This window comes from Typopeltis vanoorti, chromosome 20, assembly GCF_054136105.1.
Source record: "Typopeltis vanoorti isolate ZY-2024b chromosome 20, IOZ_Tvanoo_1.0, whole genome shotgun sequence".
NCBI lineage: Eukaryota > Metazoa > Arthropoda > Arachnida > Uropygi > Thelyphonidae > Typopeltis > Typopeltis vanoorti.
The window spans coordinates 47,811,438-47,836,509 of NC_143568.1; the positions used below are offsets into that span (position 1 = coordinate 47,811,438).

The following is a 25,072-nucleotide window of genomic DNA, read 5'->3' on the forward strand; positions in this document are numbered from 1 at the left end:
AACTCCACTATATCGACTGGTTCAGTGAACTCTTTACCATCGTCATTCCTTAAAATCATTTTGCCATTTACAGTTTTTTCTTGCTTGCAGCATATTGAAAGAACTGTTTGGGATTCTCTTTTGCTTGCATAGCTAGTTTCCTTTCATAATCGGCTTTTGCTGTTTTTACCACACTCGTTATCCTTCTGGCCTGCACTTTATACCGTTCGTGTGCCTGCAGGTCACCCCTTTCTTTAAATTCCCTCCATAGTTGTTTCTTTTTTTGCAGCTCAAGCTTAATGGTGTTATTCATCCATTTAACCCCTACTTGTTTCACTATTCAGACCTTAGGTATACAATCAGCCATAACCTCCTGTAAATGCTCTTTGACCACTTCCCATGCTCTATCGACGTCCAGCCCTTGCAGTTGTACATGCCATGGCACTGATCCAAGCAATCTCCTAAGCTTGTCATACTTGCCAGCACGGTAATTCCACATATACCCTGTCTTAATCACAAATTGCACACCTTTAGCCACCTCCCAGGTCATGACCTTATGATCACTCTCACCAATAGGTGGCAACATGGTCATATTCATTACAGTCAAATTTTGAGATGCAATTACCAGGTCAAGCACTCTCACACCCCTAGTATTTTCAATTACATGCTGTTTCAGATAGTTATCCCTTAATAATTGAATAAAATCCATTTCCTTCCTCACATGTGTCCTCTCCTCCTTCCAATCAATGTTACCATAGTTGAAATCCCCCACAATAATTACCCTCCTTCTACTCATTTCATCAATTTGTTTATGCATACCATCTCCACCATCTATTCCATCACCTAGTCTATAGCAGCACCCAACTGTATATTTTATTCTGCCAGTGTCAATCTCACACCAAATAGCCTCAAATGAGCTCCTTTCACTATCCTGCAATACTTCAATTCTCCTTGGCTGCAGTTCATCAGCTATCATCAATAACACCTCTCCCCCCATTTTATTCTCTCTGTCCCTCCTAAACATACTATAACCTACACATTCTATCCCACTAACTATATCATCTTCCGTCAGCCATGTTTCACTAATGCCAATAACCTGTGGCCAGGAAGAGCCAATCAAGGCCAAAAATTCTTCCTTCTTGTTCCTAATACTCCTGGCATTAGTATACATGAATTGCAGTGATCCCTTTGTCCCACCCCTATCTTGATGCGTTATTCTAAATGTCCCATTCCCATTTTTTGTCCTTAGTGCTGGCTCAGGTACATTATATACATTTTTACACTCAACTGTCTCACTATTGTCTTCTTTGGTGGTTTTTCTTGAAAGCCATCTATGACTGACTGGTAAAGATAAAATAATCGATTTTCTGTTCTGTGTTGAGACCTGTATGCAGTTTGGTAGAAGCTGATCATGTTATTTTCTACGAGCCAATTCATAAGTCTGGTATGTATTATTCTTTCGTTTAGTTTACGGAGAGTGCTAGTCAATGCTATTGGTCTGTAGCTTTTACAGTCACTAGGGTTTTTGTTAGGGTTGAGTAAGGGTATAATGTTTTCCAGATTTTTGGTAGTTTACTTGTATTATTCAAGGAAGTGTTAAATATCTTTAGGCAGTTTTTGGCTATTTTCCCCGTTTTTAATCATATGTCCAAAGATAAGATCAATTCCGGGTGATCTGTCAGGGTCAATTTGACTAATTGCTGTTTCTAATTTTGTCATTGTGAGGTCCTGAGTAAAGATGTCTTCAGAAGGATAGGTTCTGGATTGTGTTAGCAGATGTTTTGCAATTGTCCTGCACTTTTTGTCTTCTTTATTGTATTGCAATTTGCTTACTTTAGAGTAATGTTTGGCTAGTATATTTGCCATCTGTTTGTTTGTTGCTGCTGTATTAATTCCTGAGAGGACTGTGTTCGAAGAGTGATCAGTATCTGGAAGTGTTGCGTTATTTAATAATCTGATGATATTCCAGTGTTGTGTCTTTTCTTGGATCTAGTCTATTGCATAATTCTTCCCACTTTTTTGTTTGCAGAAATAGAATAGAAGATAAAATAGAAATGTCATCTTCTATCTGCAAAATTGGCATTGTGTGCAAAGGATAATGGTTTATCTGTAATTTAATAGACAATTTAATGTTGCAAAATGTAAGGTTATGTACTTCAGGTTGAAAAGGTTACATATGGTGTATCATATTGATGATACTGGTTGGCAGAAAATTGATGAGGTTAGGGATTTGGGGATAATGGTGGACAAAGAGTAAGTTCAGAGGACATATTGCAAAAGTTGATAAAATAGCTCAACAAATTACTTAGATGTTGGCATTGCTACTGATGACATTTTTTCATTCTCCTGATTTCCTCAAAATGATATGTAGCTTTCGGTCTTTGATCAACTGTTTTTTCTAACACACCTTTCCAATTCATAAGTAAAATTGGTTTGAACACTATCCTGTACACAGATAGTCCAGTCTTTTTGGCTGGATTCTCTGTAGTATCATATGAATTTATTTGACTGCCTTCCACCATACTAGCCTTATTTATTCTATGAAGTGCCTTCAGACTGCAGATATATGAGGAATGTGATATTTGTCACGATATAACGTCTAATGATATTCCAGTATTGTGAGTCTTTTCTTGGATCTAGTCTATTGCATAATTCTTCCCACTTTTTTGCTTGCAGTTAGAAATTTCATCTTCTATGTGCAAAATTGGCATTGTGTGCAAAGGATAATGATTGTCAATTTAATGTTGCAAAATGTAAGGTTATGCACTTCAGGTTGAAAAGGTTACATATGGTGTTTCACATTGATGATACATGAAGATGAAGAAATCGATACCTTCTATGATAAGTTGCAAGATCTAATAGACAAGACCAATAAGAAAGATATATTAATAGTGATGGGTGATTTTAATGCCAAAATTGGGAAGTTTACCCCAAGCATGGAGGATGTGATGGGCAGGTTTGGAGTTGATAACAGAAATGAAAGAGGAGAAAGAATATTAGAATTTTGTAAAGCAAACAATATTTATCTGTAATACCCTTTTTTTCTATAGATCTTCCCACAAATATACATGGACCTCACCAGATGGTACAATAAAGAACTGTATTGATTACATTCTAATCAAACGCAATTGGAAATCATCAGTGCAGAATGTTAGAACTTTAAAAACTCCAGACTTCGACACTGACCATGAACTGCTTGCAGCAAAAATTAAACTAAAATTTAAGTATCGTAAATCACGAGCTCCTATCAACAAAGTGGACCTGTCAAAACTGAAAGAGAAATCTATGCAAGATAACTATCAGACACTAATAGGAAATGAGTTTAGAAAATTTTCCTATGACAATATACAAAATACATGGAATCAAGGTAAAAAAATTGTTACAAGTACTGCAAGAAACACACTTGGTACAACATCAAGACCAAATCATGAATGGATAACCCCTGAAATTCTAAATACTTTAGAAGAAAAAAGAACAGCAAAGCATATATTAAATATAAAAAATACAGAAGAAAATAAACAACATTATAAGAATCTTATAAACAAAATTGATAAAATGTGCACATCTGCCAAATATAACTGGTTGGAGGAAAAAGCAAAACTGTGCAAAGAAGCTAATAAAAGAAATGATAATAAAACGGTATACAAAATTATCAAAGAATTAACTAAGATCTATAAAGATAAACCATTAACAATGAAAGATAAAAACAATCTAGAAACTGGATCAATACAAAATATTAAAATAATTTGGAAGGACTACTATCAAACATTATTTCAAAAAGAACAGGAGGAAAGTATAACAGAAACGACGATATATATGAAAGGGCACCACCCATAACTCCAGCAGAAATTATAAATGCACTAAACCAAATGAAACTTTCAAAAGCTACGGGTAAGGATGAAATATCTATAGAACTATGGAAATATGGTGGCAAGGAAGCTATTAATTTCTTAATGAATTTATTTAATCAAGTTCTTTATACTGGAGTAATCCCAACTGACTGGAAATAAGGAATTATTATACCAATTCACAAAAAAAGGAGACAAAAGAATATGTGAAAATTATAGACCCATAACACTCTTAAGTCATAGTTATAAACTATGACTTCAGGCCACATAGATCCACCTTCACCATTAGTAATATAGCAGAAAAATATTGGGAATACAACCTACCCATATACTGTTGTTTTACAGATTTTAAGCAAGCCTTTGATTCAGTTAATAGAAACAAATTGATCACTATCCTAAAAAACATAAAAATGGATTCAGATATTTTAACATTTATTACAAATTATTATGGAGACACCAAAGCTTTTGTTAAAATGAACAACATTAAAACCGAGGATTTCAGAGTCGAGAAAGGTGTAATGCAGGGATGCCCTCTCTCACCTCAACTCTTTATCATCTTCCTAGAAGAAGTCTGTAAAACCATAGCTGATGAACCAGGTGTAAAAATCAATGGTACGAACATTAATCACATAAAATATGCAGATGATATCATTATTTTAGCAGATTCTAAACCACAGCTAGAAAAAATTATTAATATTTTAAATGACTCTTGTAAAACTTATGGTATGAAAATAAATCATCATAAAACAAAAATAATGAAGATAGGTAGAGAAGAAGAAAATATTTCTATAAATGTCGAAAATCATCTGCTGGAACCAGTTAATAAATATGTTCATCTTGGCAATCTTATATCTAGTAACCTCAACAATATGGAAACAGTAAAACACAAGCTAAACCTAGGTTGGACCAACATGAATAAACTAAACAAAATATGGAAAAATAAAAAAATCCCAACGAGTCTAAAATTAAAATTATATAAAACAATTATCCCAATGGCTACTTATGCTTCAGAAGCTTGGAGATTAACTCAACAACCAATCAAGAAACTTCAAGCATTTGAAATGAAATGCCTCAGAAAAATTAATAACACCCACTGGATGGAACACAAGACTAATGATCAAGTCAGAACAGATTTAAACTTCCCAGATAATATAATAGACACAATCATTAAGCATCAACTGAGATGGTTTGGTCATATTCAGAGAATGGCCCCTCATAGACTCCCATATTTAGCTCTGAATGGATATAGGAAGAAAAAGACCTAGAGGCAGACCAAGAAGTACTTGGATAAAGTTGCTGAAAGAACATTCCCATCTACCCAGCTATAGAGTCATGAGTGAGATGGCTAAAGATCGTGATAAGTGGAGAACCTTTCTTCTTAGTGGACTCAACCCATTATCAAGTGGATGAGATGAGATGATATTTGTCTTTCATTAAGAAAGGTTATGTGAATCCTGTCTACGTGTATAGAAAGGCTTAGTTGTTGATTATTCATAATAGTTCTTCATTCATAAACAACACAAAGAGAGGAAAAAATCAATTAATTTACTGAACTTACTAATATTTTGCTGGTTTTCTACCCAGCATCTTCAGAGAACAACTTATAACTGTGAATAAGCACACAGGCACTAAACTAAATCAATAGAAACAAGTCAAACTGTAACTGAAACAGAACTAATGTCTTCACATTAGTTCTGTTAAGTTCAGTTCTGCTAGCCGGTCTGGTTGGCCAAGTGGTCAATGTATCTACTCTCCAGCCAAAAGACATGCATGTTTGTGATTGTCTGTGAAAATACTAGCGGTGCTGGTGGGTGGCAGATGGCGTTGGCATAGTTGCGGTTCATTCTAGTTGGTGGATTGAGTGGTGGAGACAGAGAGTTGTAGAGTATGTGCCCTCCCTCGATGAGTCTTTGGACTCCTTAGAGGTGTCACATAATAATAATAATAATAATAATAACATAATTAACATGGTGCCCTTTGTGGACTGGATAATCATAAAGTTACAAATTTAAGTTTCTGTAGTTTAGCAGTTCTGTGGAAGTTTTTGGTACTGAGACCACATTATGATGTAATCAACAACTAATTCCAACACTCATATAATAACGAATTTACCAATTGTAATTTGATTTATCAATTATATGTTACATTTGTGAAGTTATCAAAAACATCTAATATGTGTAATTAATTGTTAATAGGCTTTTGTTGTGTAAAACTTTTATGTACCCTGATGATGTAAGTCTTACAACTTACGAAACTTGTTTGGTTTTAATTGTTTATTAAACTCTTTAATTACATAATATGATGTCGACAAATATCAGAATGAGGAAATGGACAATGAGACTTATTAGTTGTATGGTCCCACAGAAGGTTCTACTAAGGTAGAAGTGGATGAATTTTTTGAAGCTTTAGAGAAAGCAACTGGCACAATGAAAAAGGAAAGGTTGGTCCTTGTTGGGGATCTAAATAGCAGAGAAGGAAATGATTGTCAGACATACAAAATTATATTGGGAAAATTTGGAGAAAAGAACAAAGCTAATAATAATGGCAAATACCTGCTGGATTTCTGCTCAGGACATGGACAGGTTATTACTAACACAATGTTCCAACATAAAAATGTGCACAAATTCACATGGAGGCAAGGAATAAGAGAAATCTCACTGACTATGTTATTGTTGATAGTGATGTTTTCTCCCTGGTGCAGGACACAAGAGTGTACAGAGGATTTGAAATTGGAAGGTGATCACTATTTAGTCTTGAGCAGGATAAAATTGAATTTCATATTCAAGAGAATAACATGTAAGAAAGTTTTAAAGTGAATAAAAGTTGAGCAGCTCTCAGATGTGAACAGTAGACTAAAATACACAAACATTATTGAAGAAAAAATGAAGGAGTTTGAGAAAAGGAACCAAACCTTGTCGATTCAGTGGCAAGCCCTGAAGAAAACACTGATTGATTCAGCCAGAAAGGTGAGGTTCACTGTAAGAATAGAAAAATCAGAACTTCATGGTGGACACAGGAAGTTAAAGAGGCAGTGAAAGAAAACAACAAAGCTTATCAAAAGTTCCTGGCAAATAAGTCAGCTTGTGCTCTTAGAGAATACAAAGGCAAATGTAAGAAAGCTAAACACTGTGTAAAACTAACTAAACAAAAGTCATGGGAAGACTTTGGTAAGAACATAGAAAATAAATATCAAGAAGGTGGCAAGATATTCTGGAGGTTGTTGAAGAAGCTCAGAAATGGAGGAAAGAGTGCTGTAAAAGAAATCAGAGATAATAAAGGTGACATGAAAACAGAAGAAAAAAGATATCCTTGAAGTATGGAGTAATTACTTCGGAAAACTGCTAAATGAAACAAGCAGTGATGCCAGCACTGGTAAAAAACACTGACTAGGCAAGCAGTCAAGAATACATATCCATACGTGAAGTAGAAAAAGCCATCAAAAGCCTGAAATGTGGAAAGGCAGCAGGAGTAGATCATATTCGACCCGAAATGCTCAAGTATGGAGGTATAAAAGTCTTACAGTGGCTGCACTTCATAGTTCAGAAGGCCTTAACAGAGGGAATTCCAGATGATTGGAGTAGAGCTCTCATAGTATCCATATATAAAAAAGGAAATAAAACTGAATATGAGAATTACAGAGGTATTTCCTACTGAGTGTTACTGGTAAGATATATGCAAGTATACTTTGAGAAACGGTTGAAAACGATTGTGGAAGAGAAGCTTGGTGAAGAACAAGCTGGTTTCAGGCTAAATAGAGGCTGTCAGGATCAGATTTTCACTTCACGACAGATAGTTGAGAAATCATGGGAATATAACAAAGATAACATATAACAGATAACAAAGGAAAGAACTTGACATTGTTAGCATCCAGGAATGTGTTCATCGAGCTAATCTCAGGTGGTATGGTCACTTAAACAGAATGGGAGAGGAAGGATTAGCAAAACAAGTGTTCTCTGCCAAGTTATTAGTAAAGGACCCAGAGGAAGACCAAGATATATGTGGATTGATACAGTAAAAAGTGCCTTAGAAGATAGAAATATAAGATCTGATAATGTTGGAGTCTTAACAGGTAACAGATTGATGTGGAGGAAAATTAGAGATAGGAAGTTAGTGGTGATGTAAATTTTTCATGTAGTACTATCATATCCTGTACACTCCCTGAGGGTACATGGCAGGAATTTGATGACGATGATGAGTTACATAATAATGTGGTCTCAATATGGAAAACTTCCCACAGAACCATGAAGTTAATTTGGAAAAGCTATTTAGTCTTGGAATGACCCCCCCCCCCCCCCGAGATCTTTGGCAAATTAATGCAACCATATTTGTTGAGGTTAGGGGGAATGCTTCATAGCACATACTGACGTTTTTTTTTCATTTAATTCTATGTGAAACAGTATCCAGAATGTGATCTCGTAGATGAAATTTTTGTGTTCTTCAAGGCAGATGTCAATTGATCTATCAATTCATCCAAAGTAGGCTAAACTGCAGGAACAAGGAATTTTATACACTTCAAGAATTGCAAAAGAATGAAGTTGATCTTCAGGATAATGGATGAAGGTAGCTAATGAGTGATTTGAAAGTAGCATAGAGACCATATCTGCAGAAAACTTCGGCTATCTTTTCTGATGTACTCTTAATATATTTGATGGGAATAATTATGTTATGATTCTTCTTTTGTTACTTCCTTGACAATTGTCACCCCTGTCCAGATGACACAACTGGTGACACAACTAGTGACACAACTTCCTAATGGCTCATTATTCTTCTCCATTTACAGAAACCCACACATACAGCAAGGTATTTACATAAACAATCACACCACCACCCATCGCAACAGTGTGGCATCCTCAAAACACTAACTCACCGAGACAGTGTTGTCTGTTCAAATGACATAGCTCTTGAAAGTGAACTCAGAGACCTTCTCAACATCTTTTATGTAATAGTTACAACCAGTGGTGAACTATGGAAATTTTAACAAAGGGCTTGCATTATCAAGCAAAAAAAAAAAGCCTAACTTAGCCCTTATAATACTTTGCAACTTTGTAAAGCTTCTGACAGATATGATAATTCCTGTAGGATACCATTCATTAATACTAGATCTTTTAAAAATTCCAAATTGAGAAGTCAGTTAAAAAAGCCCTTATATTTATCGTTTGATACAAGATGCTTGCATAAAGCTGGGTAATTTCTCCACAAACCAAGAGCCGTTCGTAAACTGCAAGCTTCCCATCGTGGTCCAAACACACGGCCAATCTTTAAAATTTAGATCCCAAGATCTTTTGCAATCATATTTAATTCTCGTTTATTTTTTGGTGATTGATGATAAAAAGCATATAATTTATCCATAAATATTTCAAAATGATTTATTTCTTTAATGTTTTTTTATCGAATCGTCTAATGCTAAATGTAAACGATCAGCACAGTGCGAAATCACAACGTTGGGAAATTTTTGTAGAAGTTTGATTGCAACACCTGATTTGTTTTTAACATTACACTAGCTTCATCAGAACAAAATGCAATGAAATGGTTTTTATATAGTTATCAGAAAACATATGAATTTAAAGTAGCAATTATAGTAGCATGTATAAATTCCACGGTGGTATTTTCTATTTCTACAAGATTATTAAACAAGAAGCTCACAAATTTGAGAAAAAATTAACAAAGGGCTTGCACGAGCCCCTTATAGCTCACTACTGGTTACAACCCATATAAAATAGATAAAATGCACCCCATCCCTCATGCAGTTAACAAACAGGATGTGAAACTATTCCGAAGGGTACATCGAAAAAAATAACAAAAGTTCTTTGCAAATATGATCTCCATACTGCTTTCAAATTACTCATTCAGTTAGCTATCTTCATCCATTTTCCTAACAATGAACTTCATTCTCTTGAACATCCTGGAGTGTATAAAGTTTCTTGTATAGGACAGACAAGTAGATTAGTTAACGTCTGCCTTGAAGGGCACAAAAATTACATCTGTGATCACCAATCTGTGTGACAAGTCAGGACTAGCAGACCATGCAACCATACTTGTTGAGGTTGGGGGAGTTGGTACATAGAAGTTGCTATAGGTCTAAGGTTCCTCCAACAAGTATGGTTGCATTCATTTACTAAAGATCGGGGAGATATCCATTCTGAAATCAGATAGCCTGACTTCTCCAAATTAACTTTATGGTTATTTAGCTCACGGCACCATTTTAAGACATTAGTTCTTTTAAGGCTTAAACTAAAAATAATTAATTTAATGCTAATGTATGAAACAGAACTAATGCAGCACACAGGAATTAATCTAATTATTCAGTTTACTGCCTGTATGCTTGTCACAATTATAATTTGTGCTCTGAAGATGCTAGGTAGAAAACCAGAGAAATATTAATAAGTTCAATCATAAAGTAATTTAAAAATTACTTTATTTTTAAATCTCTTGGAGTGTTTATAACCGTGAAGCACTATTATGAATGACTCCTGTCTAGAACACAACAGTAAATTTTAAATGAAAGTCAGTCAGCTGATCTCATATGGTTGAAGGGCTTTTTGCCCCAAAAAAACTTGGGTTTGGGCCTTTTATCCCACAAAACAGGCTGGATGTGCAATTAACATCCTAGACATAGTAGCATTAGCTATTAATTCCAATTTATTGTCTTCACTAAAATTTGTGCCTAAATGGCTGAAACATGGAACTTGTTCAAGAGATTCACTACTGAAAATGTCATTTGCATTTTCTGTTTCCCAAGCTATTTTCAGAGTGTTTACTCTTTTTAATGCAGATTTTCACACCAAATTTGTAATTTGGTGTGAAAATGAGTAAACAGAGTAAAGAACTAACCATTGTAAATGCTATTTGCAAATCACATTTAATATCACTTTTCTTAATAATGTGGTCTGCATAGATTATAAATAGTGGTGATAGCATACAACCTTGTCTTATTCTTCTAACTGCTGATTTGCAACTTACATATAAACTATGTATCCCCGAATAAGTTTCAATTTACACCAAACAGATTTAGTGTTTTGAACGGTTTTTCTCTTGGCACCTTATCATTTGCTTTTTCAAAATCAAAAAAGATTTAGATATTCTTATTATATTACTAAGATTTATGGTATGTCAACTTAAAAATCTAGTTTTGGCAGCCTCTTTTTGGACTAAATTTAACTTGTTCTGCATCAACATTCTTCGACCTTCAAGCTTTATTCAAACTGGTCGATTATCTGGTAGATAATCGACCAGTGCGAAATATTTTCACACTATCATTATTTATAGCAGCACCACAAATGAAATAATTGTAGTGCTGCTACATATTACAACATATTCATTTTATAATGTCTAACAGGATATGTGATAGCAACTACATAAACATCTTAACTAACCCTTTCAGAAACATTCTGCCCACTTTTTTTACCAGATACTTACCAACCTGTATTTTTTTGAGGAGGAAACAAATGGTGAAACACGAGGTGGTTCTTTAAGGAAAGCCTGACGATAAATTCTTAAATCCTGAGTGAGAAAGTTAGGAAAATAAAAATAAGTATTTCCTTTTCCATCTGTTCCTAATAAAACTTCCTTCTGTTCAGAGAGGAAATCTCCAACAGCATCTTGTATATTTTTGTGATTATGCTGCAATAAAAATGTATGATGTATTGTTCTACTGATTAATAATAGTGATCATCAATTTGTTTTAGCTTTTAAAAATAAATTTTCATTAAATTTATATATGTATCACTCGGTAATATAAACAATTTAATAAAAAGCACTCAAACCAACTGATTTTAACATTTTCTGACTAAAATTTTGCTCATCATAAATACATACTGAGGTAATTAATTTTACATAATTACTTTTTATAGTTAAGAATTGATTTATTTTTATAACCACAAAAAACAGCATACCATTAGCTACAAAGGAACTCTCAAATAGAGATAATTGTAATGCTCAATTTAACTCAAGTTATCGGTGTCTTGTAATTGCTTTACAGAAATAAATGAGAGGATACATTTCTCATCTTATATTCTCATGTTTATAAAATTGGTATAAAAGTTTAAAACAGTCTCCAATATTCAAAGTATTCTTTTAATAATATGTATGTCATGTTATGTTATGCATTTTGGGTGGAAGATGAATTTCACTACCTAGTGTGAGAATGCCACCTTGCTTATTCAAAGTGTGGCTTGAATTTCTTCTCCATCTCACTAAGTAATAATCAAGACCAATTTGGTGCATAAGAGATATCAACAGGACCAATTCATCCCATGTAATCATCTCCTGATGCTTCATACAGTGAAGTGAAACATGAAAGGTACATCACCTCACTAGCCATATATGCTTTGTAGTTCTGCCAAAAGTTTTTTTTTCCCCTTCCCCACACATGCATGAGAAGTATAAGAACCTAAAGCACAATGGTACCATGTGTAAGGTACAGATGAAGGTTGAGAAAAGAAACCTATTGACATTCTTCTTAAAGAACTATACACTGAAACTGTTGGAAAACACATCACGAGGAAGGTTGTTCCAGAAGACAGAGGTAAGTGGAATAAATGAGGAAGAGGAGAAGCATGTTCAATGAATTTGCAGCTGTACTGTAAAGGGGTGTTGGACAGCAGCTGCTCTTGCTTTAACAGGCCTGACAGCAAGTGGAGGAATGACATTTGCGAATTCACTGGAGCAGTGACCGTGGAAGTACCTGTAGAAATGAGAGAGCTGAAACATTGCATCTGTGAGATAGAGGTTGAAGTGAGCCTGTGAAGGAAGGGGTCACCTCTGGACAGCATCAAGAATTTTTAAGGAGGTTTTAGGTGCACCTAATTTGGGATGTATACAGAGTTAGTAGCAGGATGGGTGTAAAATAGCTTCTTGAGCAAAAAAGAATGTCTAGTCTTTTAGAAGCTACTGATGCGACGTGTTTGTGCCAAGAGAGGTTGGAGGTAAATGTCAGCCCAAGGAGAGAGAGAATTCATCATATCTAGTGATGTGTATATTACTGAGGATGAGGGAAGGTGAGCTGAGATCTCTTATGAGACAGAAAAGGGCAGGACTGCATTTTGGCACCATTGAAAGTGCCAAAATGGAGAGATGCCATCCTTGCCTCACTAAAGGATGGTATGGATATCAGTGTTTAGGAAATGGTTGCAGATGATCTTGATGTATAGGATATCTGGAAACTACAATGTTCAATGTTTGTCAAAGTTGTATGATGAGTGGAGAGTGCTACTGTCGGCAAAGCTATGGATAGGATTTGTTGTGATTGGGAGTAGGTCATTTATGTATAGAAAAAGCAGGTAGGTGAGATAACAGAGTCCTGAGGTACTCCTGCATTGGTTGCAAAGCTTGAAGAGAGGATACCATCCACCATGGACAGCCACAGAAAGTTTGCTATCCAATTAGAGTGGGTGGCAGGTAGACCATAGGAAGGCAGTTTGCAAAGGAGGCCTTGATGCCAAACACAATTGAAAACCTTGGAAATTGAAGAGACGACAGAGGATAGGTGTTAGCTCTGGGGCACAAAGTTTAAGTACAATAGGAGAGATGCCATTGGGTGACTTTGTAGTGTTCAGGTTGTTTAATATTCTTCTTATGTCTTTTTGACAAAAGTCCAAAGGAGGCATATGGTCAGTTGATGGTATGGAAGGAGGTGATTTGCCTTCATCTTCTATGCAGGAGTTAGAGGGGGTGATGCTAGGAGGTTGGCTTTTTCTTTGGATGCTGTAATAGTGGTGCCATCTGGATGGGAGAGAAGTGGAAGTGCAGGTGAGCAGAAGTTGCATCTGATGGCTTTTGCAAGGGACCAGAAGGCACAGCTACTGTATGGACAAATCTGGAGTGACAATTTTCCAAGCCTCAACAGTCTCAGTGGAGTCACATAGCTGCTGTTAAAACGGAAGATGCTTTCAAATGAATGGTTTGTGCAATGACTGTTGAACAATACATCATATTCTTGCACATGATTGAGCTGACATGGGTTTACCTCGCTAATCTGAAGGTTCCAATCAACTCTACATGTGTCAATCAATTCTACGAACTATGGAAATTACCAGATGTTTAAATATTTCTTTGTAATTCGACATTTTACAAAATCTATTTTTAATTATTCATTGTCTTTGACTCACAATAAAAGGACACAGCAATATTTAAACATCTGACAATTTTCACAGTTCTTACTATAGGTGTTCCAACATGTGGGATAAAAAATAAACTCACATAAATAACAAATATTTCCTCTGAAAGGATTTTCAAGGGAAGGTGAAAAGCAAAGTTCAAAATGCTGTTTGTTTATGAAAACTACATTTAAAACATAAATTTATGGATTATATCAAATGTCTGTGAAGGGATGTAATTTTTGGTCAGGAAGGTTTAATGTCAATTTTGAATGAAAAGCTATAAGCCTATAACAGCGCATTAATAAGGAGGATATGTGATAAGATAATCCAGGAACCCTTGCACGAGATAACAAAAATCTATTGCCTAAGAAATACATGGATGACAGAAAATCCTGTTAGGATAGAATGTGAAGAATGTTTTCAGGGAGGACACAGAAAAAAGAAAGGGGGAGGGATATTGTTATGATAAAAATGAACTGCAACCAAAGAGAGTAGGAGTTCAATTGGAGGTCAATGAAAATATTGCATTTGAGGCTATTTGGTGTGAGATAGAGGACAAAAAGAACAACATACACAGTTGGTTGCTTCTATAAACCAGGAAATGAAATGATGATGCAGATAGTATGCATAAGCAAATAAGCTCTATGTAAGGAGGGCAAGTCATTCTGATAGACTTTAACAACTTTAACTTCCAATCTATGGTAACAACATAGACAGGAAGGAGGAAAGGACACATGGGAAGAAGGAAATGAAATTTATGTACAGTATTTGCCGGCGTATAAGATGCACCCCCTTTTTTGTACACATTTTTAGGAAAAAAAACTTTATCATTGAATATTATAATGAATTTACAGTATTTCAAATAAAGTAATAAGTAGATCTACTTTTGAGAAATACCTAATCTAACTAGGAAAGAGTACCCACCTTTTAATCTTCTTCGTCAAAACCCAGATATTAATCTCCAGAGCTAAATAAAAGACACTTGAAACCTTTTCTAATCAGAATCCGAGTCCTCATACAACAAATTGTACTTTGTACCATCCAGTGCATTACTAATGCCACACTTCTTAAATGATATAACCATTGTCTCAGTTTTCACAGCATCCCATGAAGCTTTGACCCACTCACAAATCTGTGAAATGCTAGACCTCTTCCTTCTTCCTGATGGCATCTGAAGACTGCATCCAACAGTCCTCTGGATGCAGTGTTCCACTTCTCCTTCATAAATCCCTTAAATCCCTTAAATGGCTTATTAATACAGATATCTAAAGGTTGAAGCTGACTAGTTAGGCATCCTGGAATTACAGCTTTCAACATCTTCTGTTCTGTGAGAACAAAACTGATCCCATACTAGCAGGGCAAGCTTCTTCATCACTCTGCCAGAGCGCCTAGACCAAATGTTATCTATCCATAACTGGAATACTAGAATGTATTCCAGTAAGGAAGGAAGCAAGAAAGAAATCGCATAACTCGAAACAAAGAAAATTTCCAGAAATGAAAGTAATAAAAAACTGAGTATTGGCATATAAGCTTCTTCATCACTCTGCCAGAGCGCCTAGACCAAATGTTATCTATCCATAACTGGAATACTAGAATGTATTCCAGTAAGGAAGGAAGCAAGAAAGAAATCGCATAACTCGAAACAAAGAAAATTTCCAGAAATGAAAGTAATAAAAAACTGAGTATTGGCATATAAGACGCACCCTGTTTTTCAGACCTATTTTCAAAGAAAAAAAGTGCATCTTATACGCTGGCAAATACGGTAGTTAGTAAGGAACAATTACCGAAGGCAGCATGTGATGGAATGCACCAAGAGTTTGAGAGTGCTAGATCCAGTAACAGCGTCATAGGATTTGTCTGTAACCAAGATGACTACATTGCTGCCAATTAGTGAGAGTAATCATGTGGTCTTGACCTGGGAGGAAGCTAAATGTGTGGAACTTTAAGTTAAGAGAGGAATCAATGGCATGAGAAACTGAAAGGTCAGATGTTGATGGTTTTGTCTTTCATCCAATATTATATTTGTTAGCTGTTGTTTGACCCCACTTTCAAACATAAAGAAAATTTTTATTATACTGCGCCACTCTATGTTTGAAATCACACAATTTTTGTGAGGGAATCAAGCACCAATTAGCACTACAGCTATAAGAACTTACTACAGGCCGAAATTGTCTTACTTATATATAGGGTTTCCCACAAGATTCGTATTTGAATGAGCGGTGCAATGAAACTGAAATTAGGCAAGCATAAGAATCAAGTTAAACAAGGTATTTAATTCTCTCACAAAATTATTCTTACATAAGAAACAAGAACTCTATTAAGATCAATACAATTAGAAAACAATTTATGCATTCTATAAAGAAATTAGATTCTACTCAGCTGAGTATATCATTTACTGCTAGAACTTATGTATAAGGCTTTCACAATTCTTATCCGTTATGATTTCAACTTAGTTTCACTTTAAACAACATCAATATTCAACAAAACATTAAAAAGTTAATTCTTTTTAGTCTCAGAGAAATATTCATAAACTTCAATTTATCAAACACTTAACTGGCAACTTTAATATCTATCAGAGGATTAAAATAGTTCTTAAAAGGTTCAGTCTCAAATATACATATACATTGTGAGATAACACATTCAAACACAAACTATTTCTTTAATGAAGTTTCTCATATTTTGTTTCATAAGGAAATGTTTTATAATATCACTCAATCAAGCTGGACTAGCTGTCTTCAGCAACAAGAAATTTTACCAAGTTCTCCGGACACAAGCATCACTATCACATGTTAGTTATAAAATAGATATTCTTACCGGTATGATCATCATAGTTTGCACATTATGGAAAATTCTTACATCACTTCTAGGCACTCGATAATCTTCCACTTTAGAAGACACAAAACTTGTAGTATCCCTGAGTTCAACAACTTATTTGCCAAGACTAGAAAAGATATTTTCTTGCTCGTAATAACTTGTCTTACGATAAATCTCAAATCATATTATTATTATCCATTCACTCAGGTAAATTCCTTTACAAGGTGACAGGAAACTATAAATAATTATGAGTTCAAAGTAAGACTCATTAAAATCGGAACAAGCTTCCAAATCTTTGTTGCGAAGTTCGATCTCAGGTTAGGTCACATCTCACTACCTATATACACTCAGTCCATTTTCCTTCTGGTTCCTTCTTTCTCTATATCATAAATCCTCTCTCTTTTTCCTGCCCAAACGATGGTCATGATCATGGTTTGGGTGGGAAATATCACATGATCATTGTACAATTCTCAATGCTAAGGCACGTGCTATCATGAAATAACTTAGTTTTCTGACAGCAGCCAATCAAATCACATTAGCAGAGTCCATTAGAAATACTTTCACTTTCCGTAACAACAAATAAAATGCATATATTACAGTTCACTTAGGATACATTTACAAGTTATATTAATAATTTATACAAGATAAAATAACTAAAAAAATTACAATTTATTTAGCAGCAAACTTAGCTCAGGAAATGCAATTCATGTTAAATCATGAATGAAATATTAATAAATCATAAAATTCTTCATTCACAATTTAACAATAGTGCATGGGAGGTGATAATGGAGTGTTTGAGGGAAGTAATAGCAGACTTAAGTTAAGAAAATAAATCACATGGAAGGTAAATGGATGAATAGCATCATTAAGCAGGAACTATAAAATGTGGAGGGAATACAAAGACAAAGGTGACCAGCAGGCACATGAGTACTAAGCACAGGTCAGAGGGGTGACCAGTACAGTAAGAAAGGCAAAATTAGAGTATGAGAGGAAATTAATGGTCCAGACCAAATGTAATCCCAACGAGTTCTTCTGGTATGTGGCAAGTAAAATTTGATTTTGATTGTGAAAGAATAATTCTGATGAATGACAATGGTAAGGAGGCAACTTAAGCAGATGAAATAGTTGAAGTGAACACATTGCAGGGCATATCATCCACGTGGAGATACTGCAAATTACTGACCAATTAGTAACTCAGGAGAGGTGGTCAAGGCATTGAAAAGATGGTTAAGGGAAAAATCCAAGAACGGGATACTATATAGCGGTAACATGGTTTTGCGAAGGATAGGTCATGCCTCAGTAACTTACTCACATTTTATAATACAGTTAGATAAAGATAAAGGGTATATAGTGATACTGATGTCCTGTCCAAAGTCTTTGCAAAGGCTTTGGACAGGACACCACATGTAAGTCTGATAAATAAATTGCACATATGCACAGTTGGTGAAGTAGATAAGAGGATGGATGGAGAGATAGCAGATGGTAGTTTATGGCCCTGTGGCATGCCACATGGCTATGTACTTGGGCCAGTACTATTTATTTTGTAAATTAATGATACAGGAAATGATCTGAGAGAAAATATTCAGTTGTTTGCTGAAAATGCAAAATTTCAATAAAGTTGATGTTAAAATTTTACGTTTCAATAGACTCGCTGTATGTGCAATGGAGAATGGATAACCTTACAGTTTAATATGGCAAACTGTAAGGTTATGCATTTTGAGGTAAAAAAGATTACCAGCTGTGTACCATATTGATGGAACTGTACTCCGGGAAATTGATAAAGCCAGGGATTAAAGGGTGTTAGTGAATAAGGAGTTGAAGTTTAAAGGGCATACTGTAAAAGTAGCTAACACAACTCATTGATGTGCAGAGATCTGGTCATCTGGATTTCTTGGGGATGAGGAGGAGGAAGTGACAAGTGACCAAGATGATAGGTGTATGGAATGCATCTTATGAGGATATTGGAGGTTACAGAAATTGGTTAATAGACAGAAAAGGAGTGATATGATTGAGACATACAAATTACTGAAAGGTTTTTACAGGATTAACAGGGTGAATTCTTTTCAGAACAAGTCTAGTGGTCAGAGAATTAAGGGAGCTGAGTAAGAGTGTGGTTAACAAGGGTGTGAGGACTACATATTTTTGTTTGGAGAGTGGTGAACGAGTGGAAGAGGTTGCCAAAATCTATTGTAGGTGCTATGACTGTGAATGAGTTCAAAGCAAAGTATAATAGATATTGCACGAGCACGATGGTGCTTGGCATAATGTTTAATGCCTCCCTTGATAAGTTTACTCTATTGAGTTACAAGTGTAATAATAATTTCACAAACACAGATGCCACCTTGAGATCTGAATCCCCAGCCTGTCAAGTAGATAACTAGTATATTATTAACTCTTTAAAAAAATGTAAATTATAATTACAATTATTTTTAGCACCTTACCAAAGAATAATCACATAGTGATTTTACAATCCAAACTTTTTGATGAATAGATAACTCATGAAAAGATTTTGCTTCAAGGGGATTGATGACACCTATATACAAAAAATGATTAAATAAAATAAGAATAATAATAATTATTAACTAAATAAAAAATTTATAAATAATATTGTAATAATCATCGATGTCTCATAAAAGTGAACCGAGAATAAATTTTTAAAGTGCAGCATACCTTCTCTCTTACATTACTGGATATAATACCAGGTATGAAATAAGATTCTCTGTCATTCTTATACATTTTGCTATAAAAAAACCTCACCATTAAAGTTTAAGACAAGTCATTATCTTAATCTGAGTGGTTCCTTAATCCTTCTAGAGAAGTTTCCTAAAGTGTATGCGTACCCCTTGGAGTATGTGAAAGGACTTTTTTTTTTCCGGGGGGGGCACTTAAAAAGTTTCGATTAGATTTTTTTTTTTTTAGTTTCACATATTTATCATCATACTGTCACAAATAAGTGCAGACCGGTTCTATAATGAATTTTTCAGTAACTAAAAAACATAAAAGAAGTTGTAATCAAAATTTAGGGACATGTCTGATTGATAGCATTATTGCGCTCCAACTGTGTGCATTAAAAATTTAAATTCAAATAGTTCAAACCATTTGGTCAGAAACTTTGCTAAATTTGTATCTACAATTACAATGGTCCTCAGCAATTGTTTTACCACCTGTGCATGGATCAATACATGTTTAATCGTGGTTGTATTGCATGTTGTGACGGATGTACAGGTTATACACAGAAGGGAAATACTCTTACATTTTTAGCAGTTGTGTTTTTCATTATTTACAAATCTTGAAGTGCAATCTCTTGCATTTGTATTTTGAACAATTTAATATGATCAATGGTTAAAAATGGATAGTACAAAACACACAATAGAAAATAGTAAATGAAATGAAAATTATTGTGGCAACTGCAAGAAAGAACAGATTGATGCATCAGGATCAAATATTTGTAATGAAAGCAATGAATGTAAGCGATGAATTTATTGTAACATTCATATAAAAAGAAAAATAAACACTTTTATAATTATTAGTGTTTGAAAGAAATATTATAACTTCTCCCAAAATGGCCTTTTACCTGAGAGGGATACACCAGTCTTACTAAAATATTAAAAGGGTAACACCAGGTACCACTAAATTTGTAAAAGGGGGTATGAGTGTACTGTAAGTTTTAGAGGAACTAAGAAATAGATTCGGGGTGCTTAAGGGTCAAAGCTGTATAACTGAGAGGAGACCTCCACATAGCCTTTAAAGGAATGCGGAGAAACGACCAGGGCTTCTGACCTAATGTCCAATCCTCACCTTCTCGTGGTGCACCCTGTTGGGTATCTACTTGGATACTGAACGAACGAGGATGGGCTGGCAATTTGGAATTTTAGCCGACCAAATTGTATTCTTATTGGTTAAACCAAAATAAAAAATGATGGTACAACATGACAAAATTTCATGCCAGCTGGGGAATCGCCCGGTTAAACAAGGCTCCCGTTGTTTTCGCCAGGGAACCAGGACGAAAAACAAAAAGTCAGCTACTGGAACAAATCTGAAAACAAACCCCAACTTAATATCACCAGAGTTAAAGATCGGTACTATCAACATAAGAAGCCTGAATGGCAAAGAAATGGAGCTAGCTGAGGAATTAGATAAGTACCAGATCGACATAATAGGGGTGACTGAAACAAAAAAGACAAAAACTGGTGAGATCTTTCTGAGCAATAAATACAAAATGTTATATTCAGGCAATGACAATCAAGGAAAAGAAGGAGTAGCCATAGTATTCAACACAAAATACGAGGCTAATCATCTTGAATGGAAGTCAGTCTCAAGTAGAGTAATGTGGGCAAATATGAGAATGAGGAACTGGACAATGAGACTTATTTGTGCCTATGGTCCCACAGAAGGTTCTACTAAGGTAGAAGTGGAGGAATTTTTTTGAGGCTTTAGAAAAAGCAACTGACACAATGAAAAAGGAAAAGTTGGTCCTTGTTCGGGATCTAAATAGCAGAGTAGGAAATGATTGTGAGACATACAAAAATATTTTGGGAAAATTTGGAGAAAAGAGCAAAGCTAATAATAATGGCAAACACCTGTTGGATTTCTGCTCAGGACATGGACTGGTTATTACTAACACCATGTTCCAACATAAAAATGTGCAAATTTACATGGAGAGAAGAGGCAAGGAATAAGAAAAGTCTCATTGACTATGTTATTGTTGATAGTGATGTTTTCTTCCTGGTGCAGGACACCAGAGTGTACAGAGGATTTGAAATTGGAAGTGATCACTATTTAGTCTTGAGCAGGATAAAATTGAATTTCATATTGAAAAGAATAACATGTAAGAAAGTTTTAAAGCGAATAAAAGTTGAGCAACTCTCAGATGTGAACTGTAGACTAAAATACAGAAAGATTATTGAAAAGAAAATGAAAGAGTTTGAGAACAGGAATCAAACCTTGGAGATTCAGTGGCAAACTCTGAAGAAAACATTGATTGATTCTGCCAGAGAGGCATGTGGTGAGGTTGTGTGCAAGGATAAAAAAATCAGAACTCCCTGGTGTACACAGGAAGTTAAAGAGGCAGTGAAGGAAAAGAAGAAAGCATATCAAAAGTTCCTGGCAAATAAGTCAGCTTTTACTCTTACAGAATACAGAGACAAATGTAAGGAAGCTAAACACTGTAAAACTACCTAAACAAAAGTCATTGGAGGACTTTGGCAAGAATATAGAAAATAAATATCAAGAAGGTGGCAAAATATTCTGGAGGTTGAAGAAGCTTAGGAATGGAGGAAAGAGTGCTGTAAAAGGAGTTAGAAATGATAAAGGTGACATGAAAACAGGAGAAAAAGATATCCTTGAAGTATGGAGTAATTACTTTGAAAAACTGCTAAATGAAACAAGCAGTGATGACAACACAGTGGTAAAAAACACTGACCAGGCATGCAGTCAGGAATACATATCCATACTTGAAGTAGAAAAAGCCATCAAAGGCTTGAAATGTGGAAAGGCAGCAGGAGTAGACGATATTCGACCAGAATTGCTGAAGTATGGTGGTATAAGAGTCTTACAGCGGCTGCACTGCATAGTTCAGAAAGCCTGGACAGAGGGACGAATCCCCGATGATTTGAGTAGAGCTCTCTCATAGTACCCATATATAAAAAGGGAAATAAAACTGAATGTGAGAATTACAGAGGTATTTCCCTACTGAGTGTTCCTGGCAAGATCTATGCAAGTATACTTGAGAAACAGTTGAGAAGAATTGTGGAAGAAAAGCTTGGTGAACAACAAGCTGGATTCAGGCCAAATAGAGGCTGTCAGGATCAGATCTTCACTTTACGACAAATAGTCGAGAAAGCATGGGAATATAACAAAGATCTGTATTTAAGTTTTGTCGATTTGGAAAAGGCATATGACAAGGTGCCAAGAGAGAAGCTATTCAATAAGCTACAGTTATATTGGTGTCAATGGGGCATTATATCAAGCAATACTTAGTCTTTATTTGAGTTGTAAGTCAGCAGTTAGAATTGAAGGAAGTACAGGAGGATGGTTTAATATTAAATCTGGTGTGAGAAAAGGATGTACATTATCGCCTCTGTTATTCATTATCTATATGGATCACATTATGAAGGAAAGTGGTATTAAATATGATATCAAAATTGGAGATGTTAATGTGAGCTCTTTGCTTTATGCGGATGATGTTATACTTCTAAATAAATCCGCTACAAGTCTGCAAGATTCTCTGACTAAATTGAATAGCTGTTGTAATAGATATGGTATGAAGGTCAGCAATAAAAAGACAAAGACAATGAAAATAGGCAGAATCGTTGAAAATGTCAACTGTAATGTGAATGGAGAACCTGTGGAACAAGTGAAACATTTCAGCTACTTAGGCACGATTTTTACTGAAGATGGTAAATTAATTATAGAAATAGACAACAGAATCAGCAAAGCTGGTATGGTCGGAAGTCAATTGAATAAATTCATATGAAATAAGAGAGAAATTAGTCAAAACACTAAATTAGCTGTATACAAGACAGTGTTCAAACCAGTTTTAACTTATGGATCTGAGAGCTGGGTCAGAAGTAAAACACTTGACCAAAGACTAGAGACAGCAGATATGAGAGTCCTGAGAAAGATTACAGGCGTGAACAGATGGCATCAATGGCAATATCATATTAAAAATGAGGATATTAGGAAAGAACTTGACATTGTCAACATCCAGGAATGCGTTAGCAGAGCTAATCTCAGGTGGTATGGTCACTTAAACAGAATGGGCAAAGAAAGATTAGCAAAACAAGTGTTCTCTTTGCCAGGTTGGCAGCAAAACGACCCAGAAGAAGACCAAGATATAGGTGGACTGATACGGTACAAAGTGCCTTAGACGATAGAAATATAAGATCTGATAATGTTGGAGTCTTGACAAGTAACAGACTGATTTGGAGGAAAATTGTAGATAGGAAGTTAGTAATGATTTAATTTTTTTCATGTAGTACTATCATATCCTGTACACCCCTTTAGGGTACATGGCAGGAATTTGATGATGATGATGATGAAGAAATAGATTCACTTAATGTACACCTCCTCACTTTCTCATTAGTAGGTATGCAATTTGGGATTTACCAAACCAAACTGTATTCACCTGGGGCATCATCCAGTTAAACAAGGCCCACTTTCAAAGGCTAACTGTTGTTTTCATTAAGAAACCAAGGTGAACAGTGAAATGTCAGCTACTAGAACAAACACAAACTCAAGATTAGAAGAGTTGAAGATTGACACCATCAGCATAAGAAACATCGATGGAAAAGAAATGAAACAAGCAGCAGAAATGGATAAGTACCAGATCAACATAATAAGCGTGACTAAAACAAAGAAGACAAAAAAGGAGAGATCATTCTAAGCAACAAACACAAGATATTATATTCAGGCACTAACAATCCGGAAAAAGAAGTAGCTACAGTATTCAACACTAAATACAAGGATAATATTCTTAAATAGCAGTAATATCAAGTTGAATGATGTAAACAATATTAGAATGTAAAAATGAACAATGAGACTAATTTGTGTACTTATGATCCCCTCCCCACCCACCCCAAAAAAAAAAAAATAAATAAAAATAAAGAAGAGATGAAGGATTCAAGGCACTAGAGAAGGCAGCTGACACAAAGAAAAAGGAAAAGTCAAATGCTTGTTGGAGATATAAACAGCAGAGTAGGAAATGATTATCAGACATATAGAAATGTTAAAGAAAATTAGGAGAAAAGCACAAAGCTAATAATAATGATGCATACCTCCCGATTTCTGTTCATGGCATAGACCAGTTATTACTAATACCATGTCTCAGAATGAGAGTTGCGTACAAATTCACACGGAGAGAAGATACAAGAAATAGGTAACATTTCACTGATTATGTTACTGTTGATAGCAATATGGTGATTTGTAATGAAAAGGTGGAAGATACTGCAAGTGGTGAATTTCAGTGCTGAAAGATAAGTTCTCTTTGGAAGTACTTAGTGACAATTAAGTTACTCTTTTTGCATCATCATATTTATGAATGTTTGTTTGATTAACAGGTAATGCTTAATATTGTCAGCAAGGGTATCATGAAGTGGAAACACAACGGAACCCCCCCCCCCCCCAAAAAAAATTGGTAGACCCAAGAAACTGACAAATCAGAACCGGCAAACTCTCAAGCATGTTGTACCAGTAAATAATCAGTCAACCTTAGCAACCATTGTAAACAACTTCTGCATAAGCTCTGGAACAAATACTATTGACAGAACTATTTGCCGGGAGGTGTTCGCCCTTGGGTTTCATGGTTGTGCCATGGCTCACAATCCCTTGACTATA

The 25,072-nt window shown here is 35.2% G+C and overlaps 1 protein-coding gene across 1 annotated transcript in view; it reads right to left on the minus strand.

The window, feature by feature from the left end:
- Nucleotides 1-25,072, minus strand: part of LOC150095413 (uncharacterized) — a 284,955-nt gene that overhangs the window by 85,304 nt on the left and 174,579 nt on the right. The window contains exons 8-9 of the mRNA XM_090410362.1: nt 19,180-19,271; nt 11,244-11,447 (exon numbers count right to left, since the gene is read on the minus strand). Of these exons, the coding sequence (XP_090266488.1) occupies nt 11,244-11,447; nt 19,180-19,271 (296 nt within the window). The remainder of the gene's footprint in view (nt 1-11,243; nt 11,448-19,179; nt 19,272-25,072) is intronic.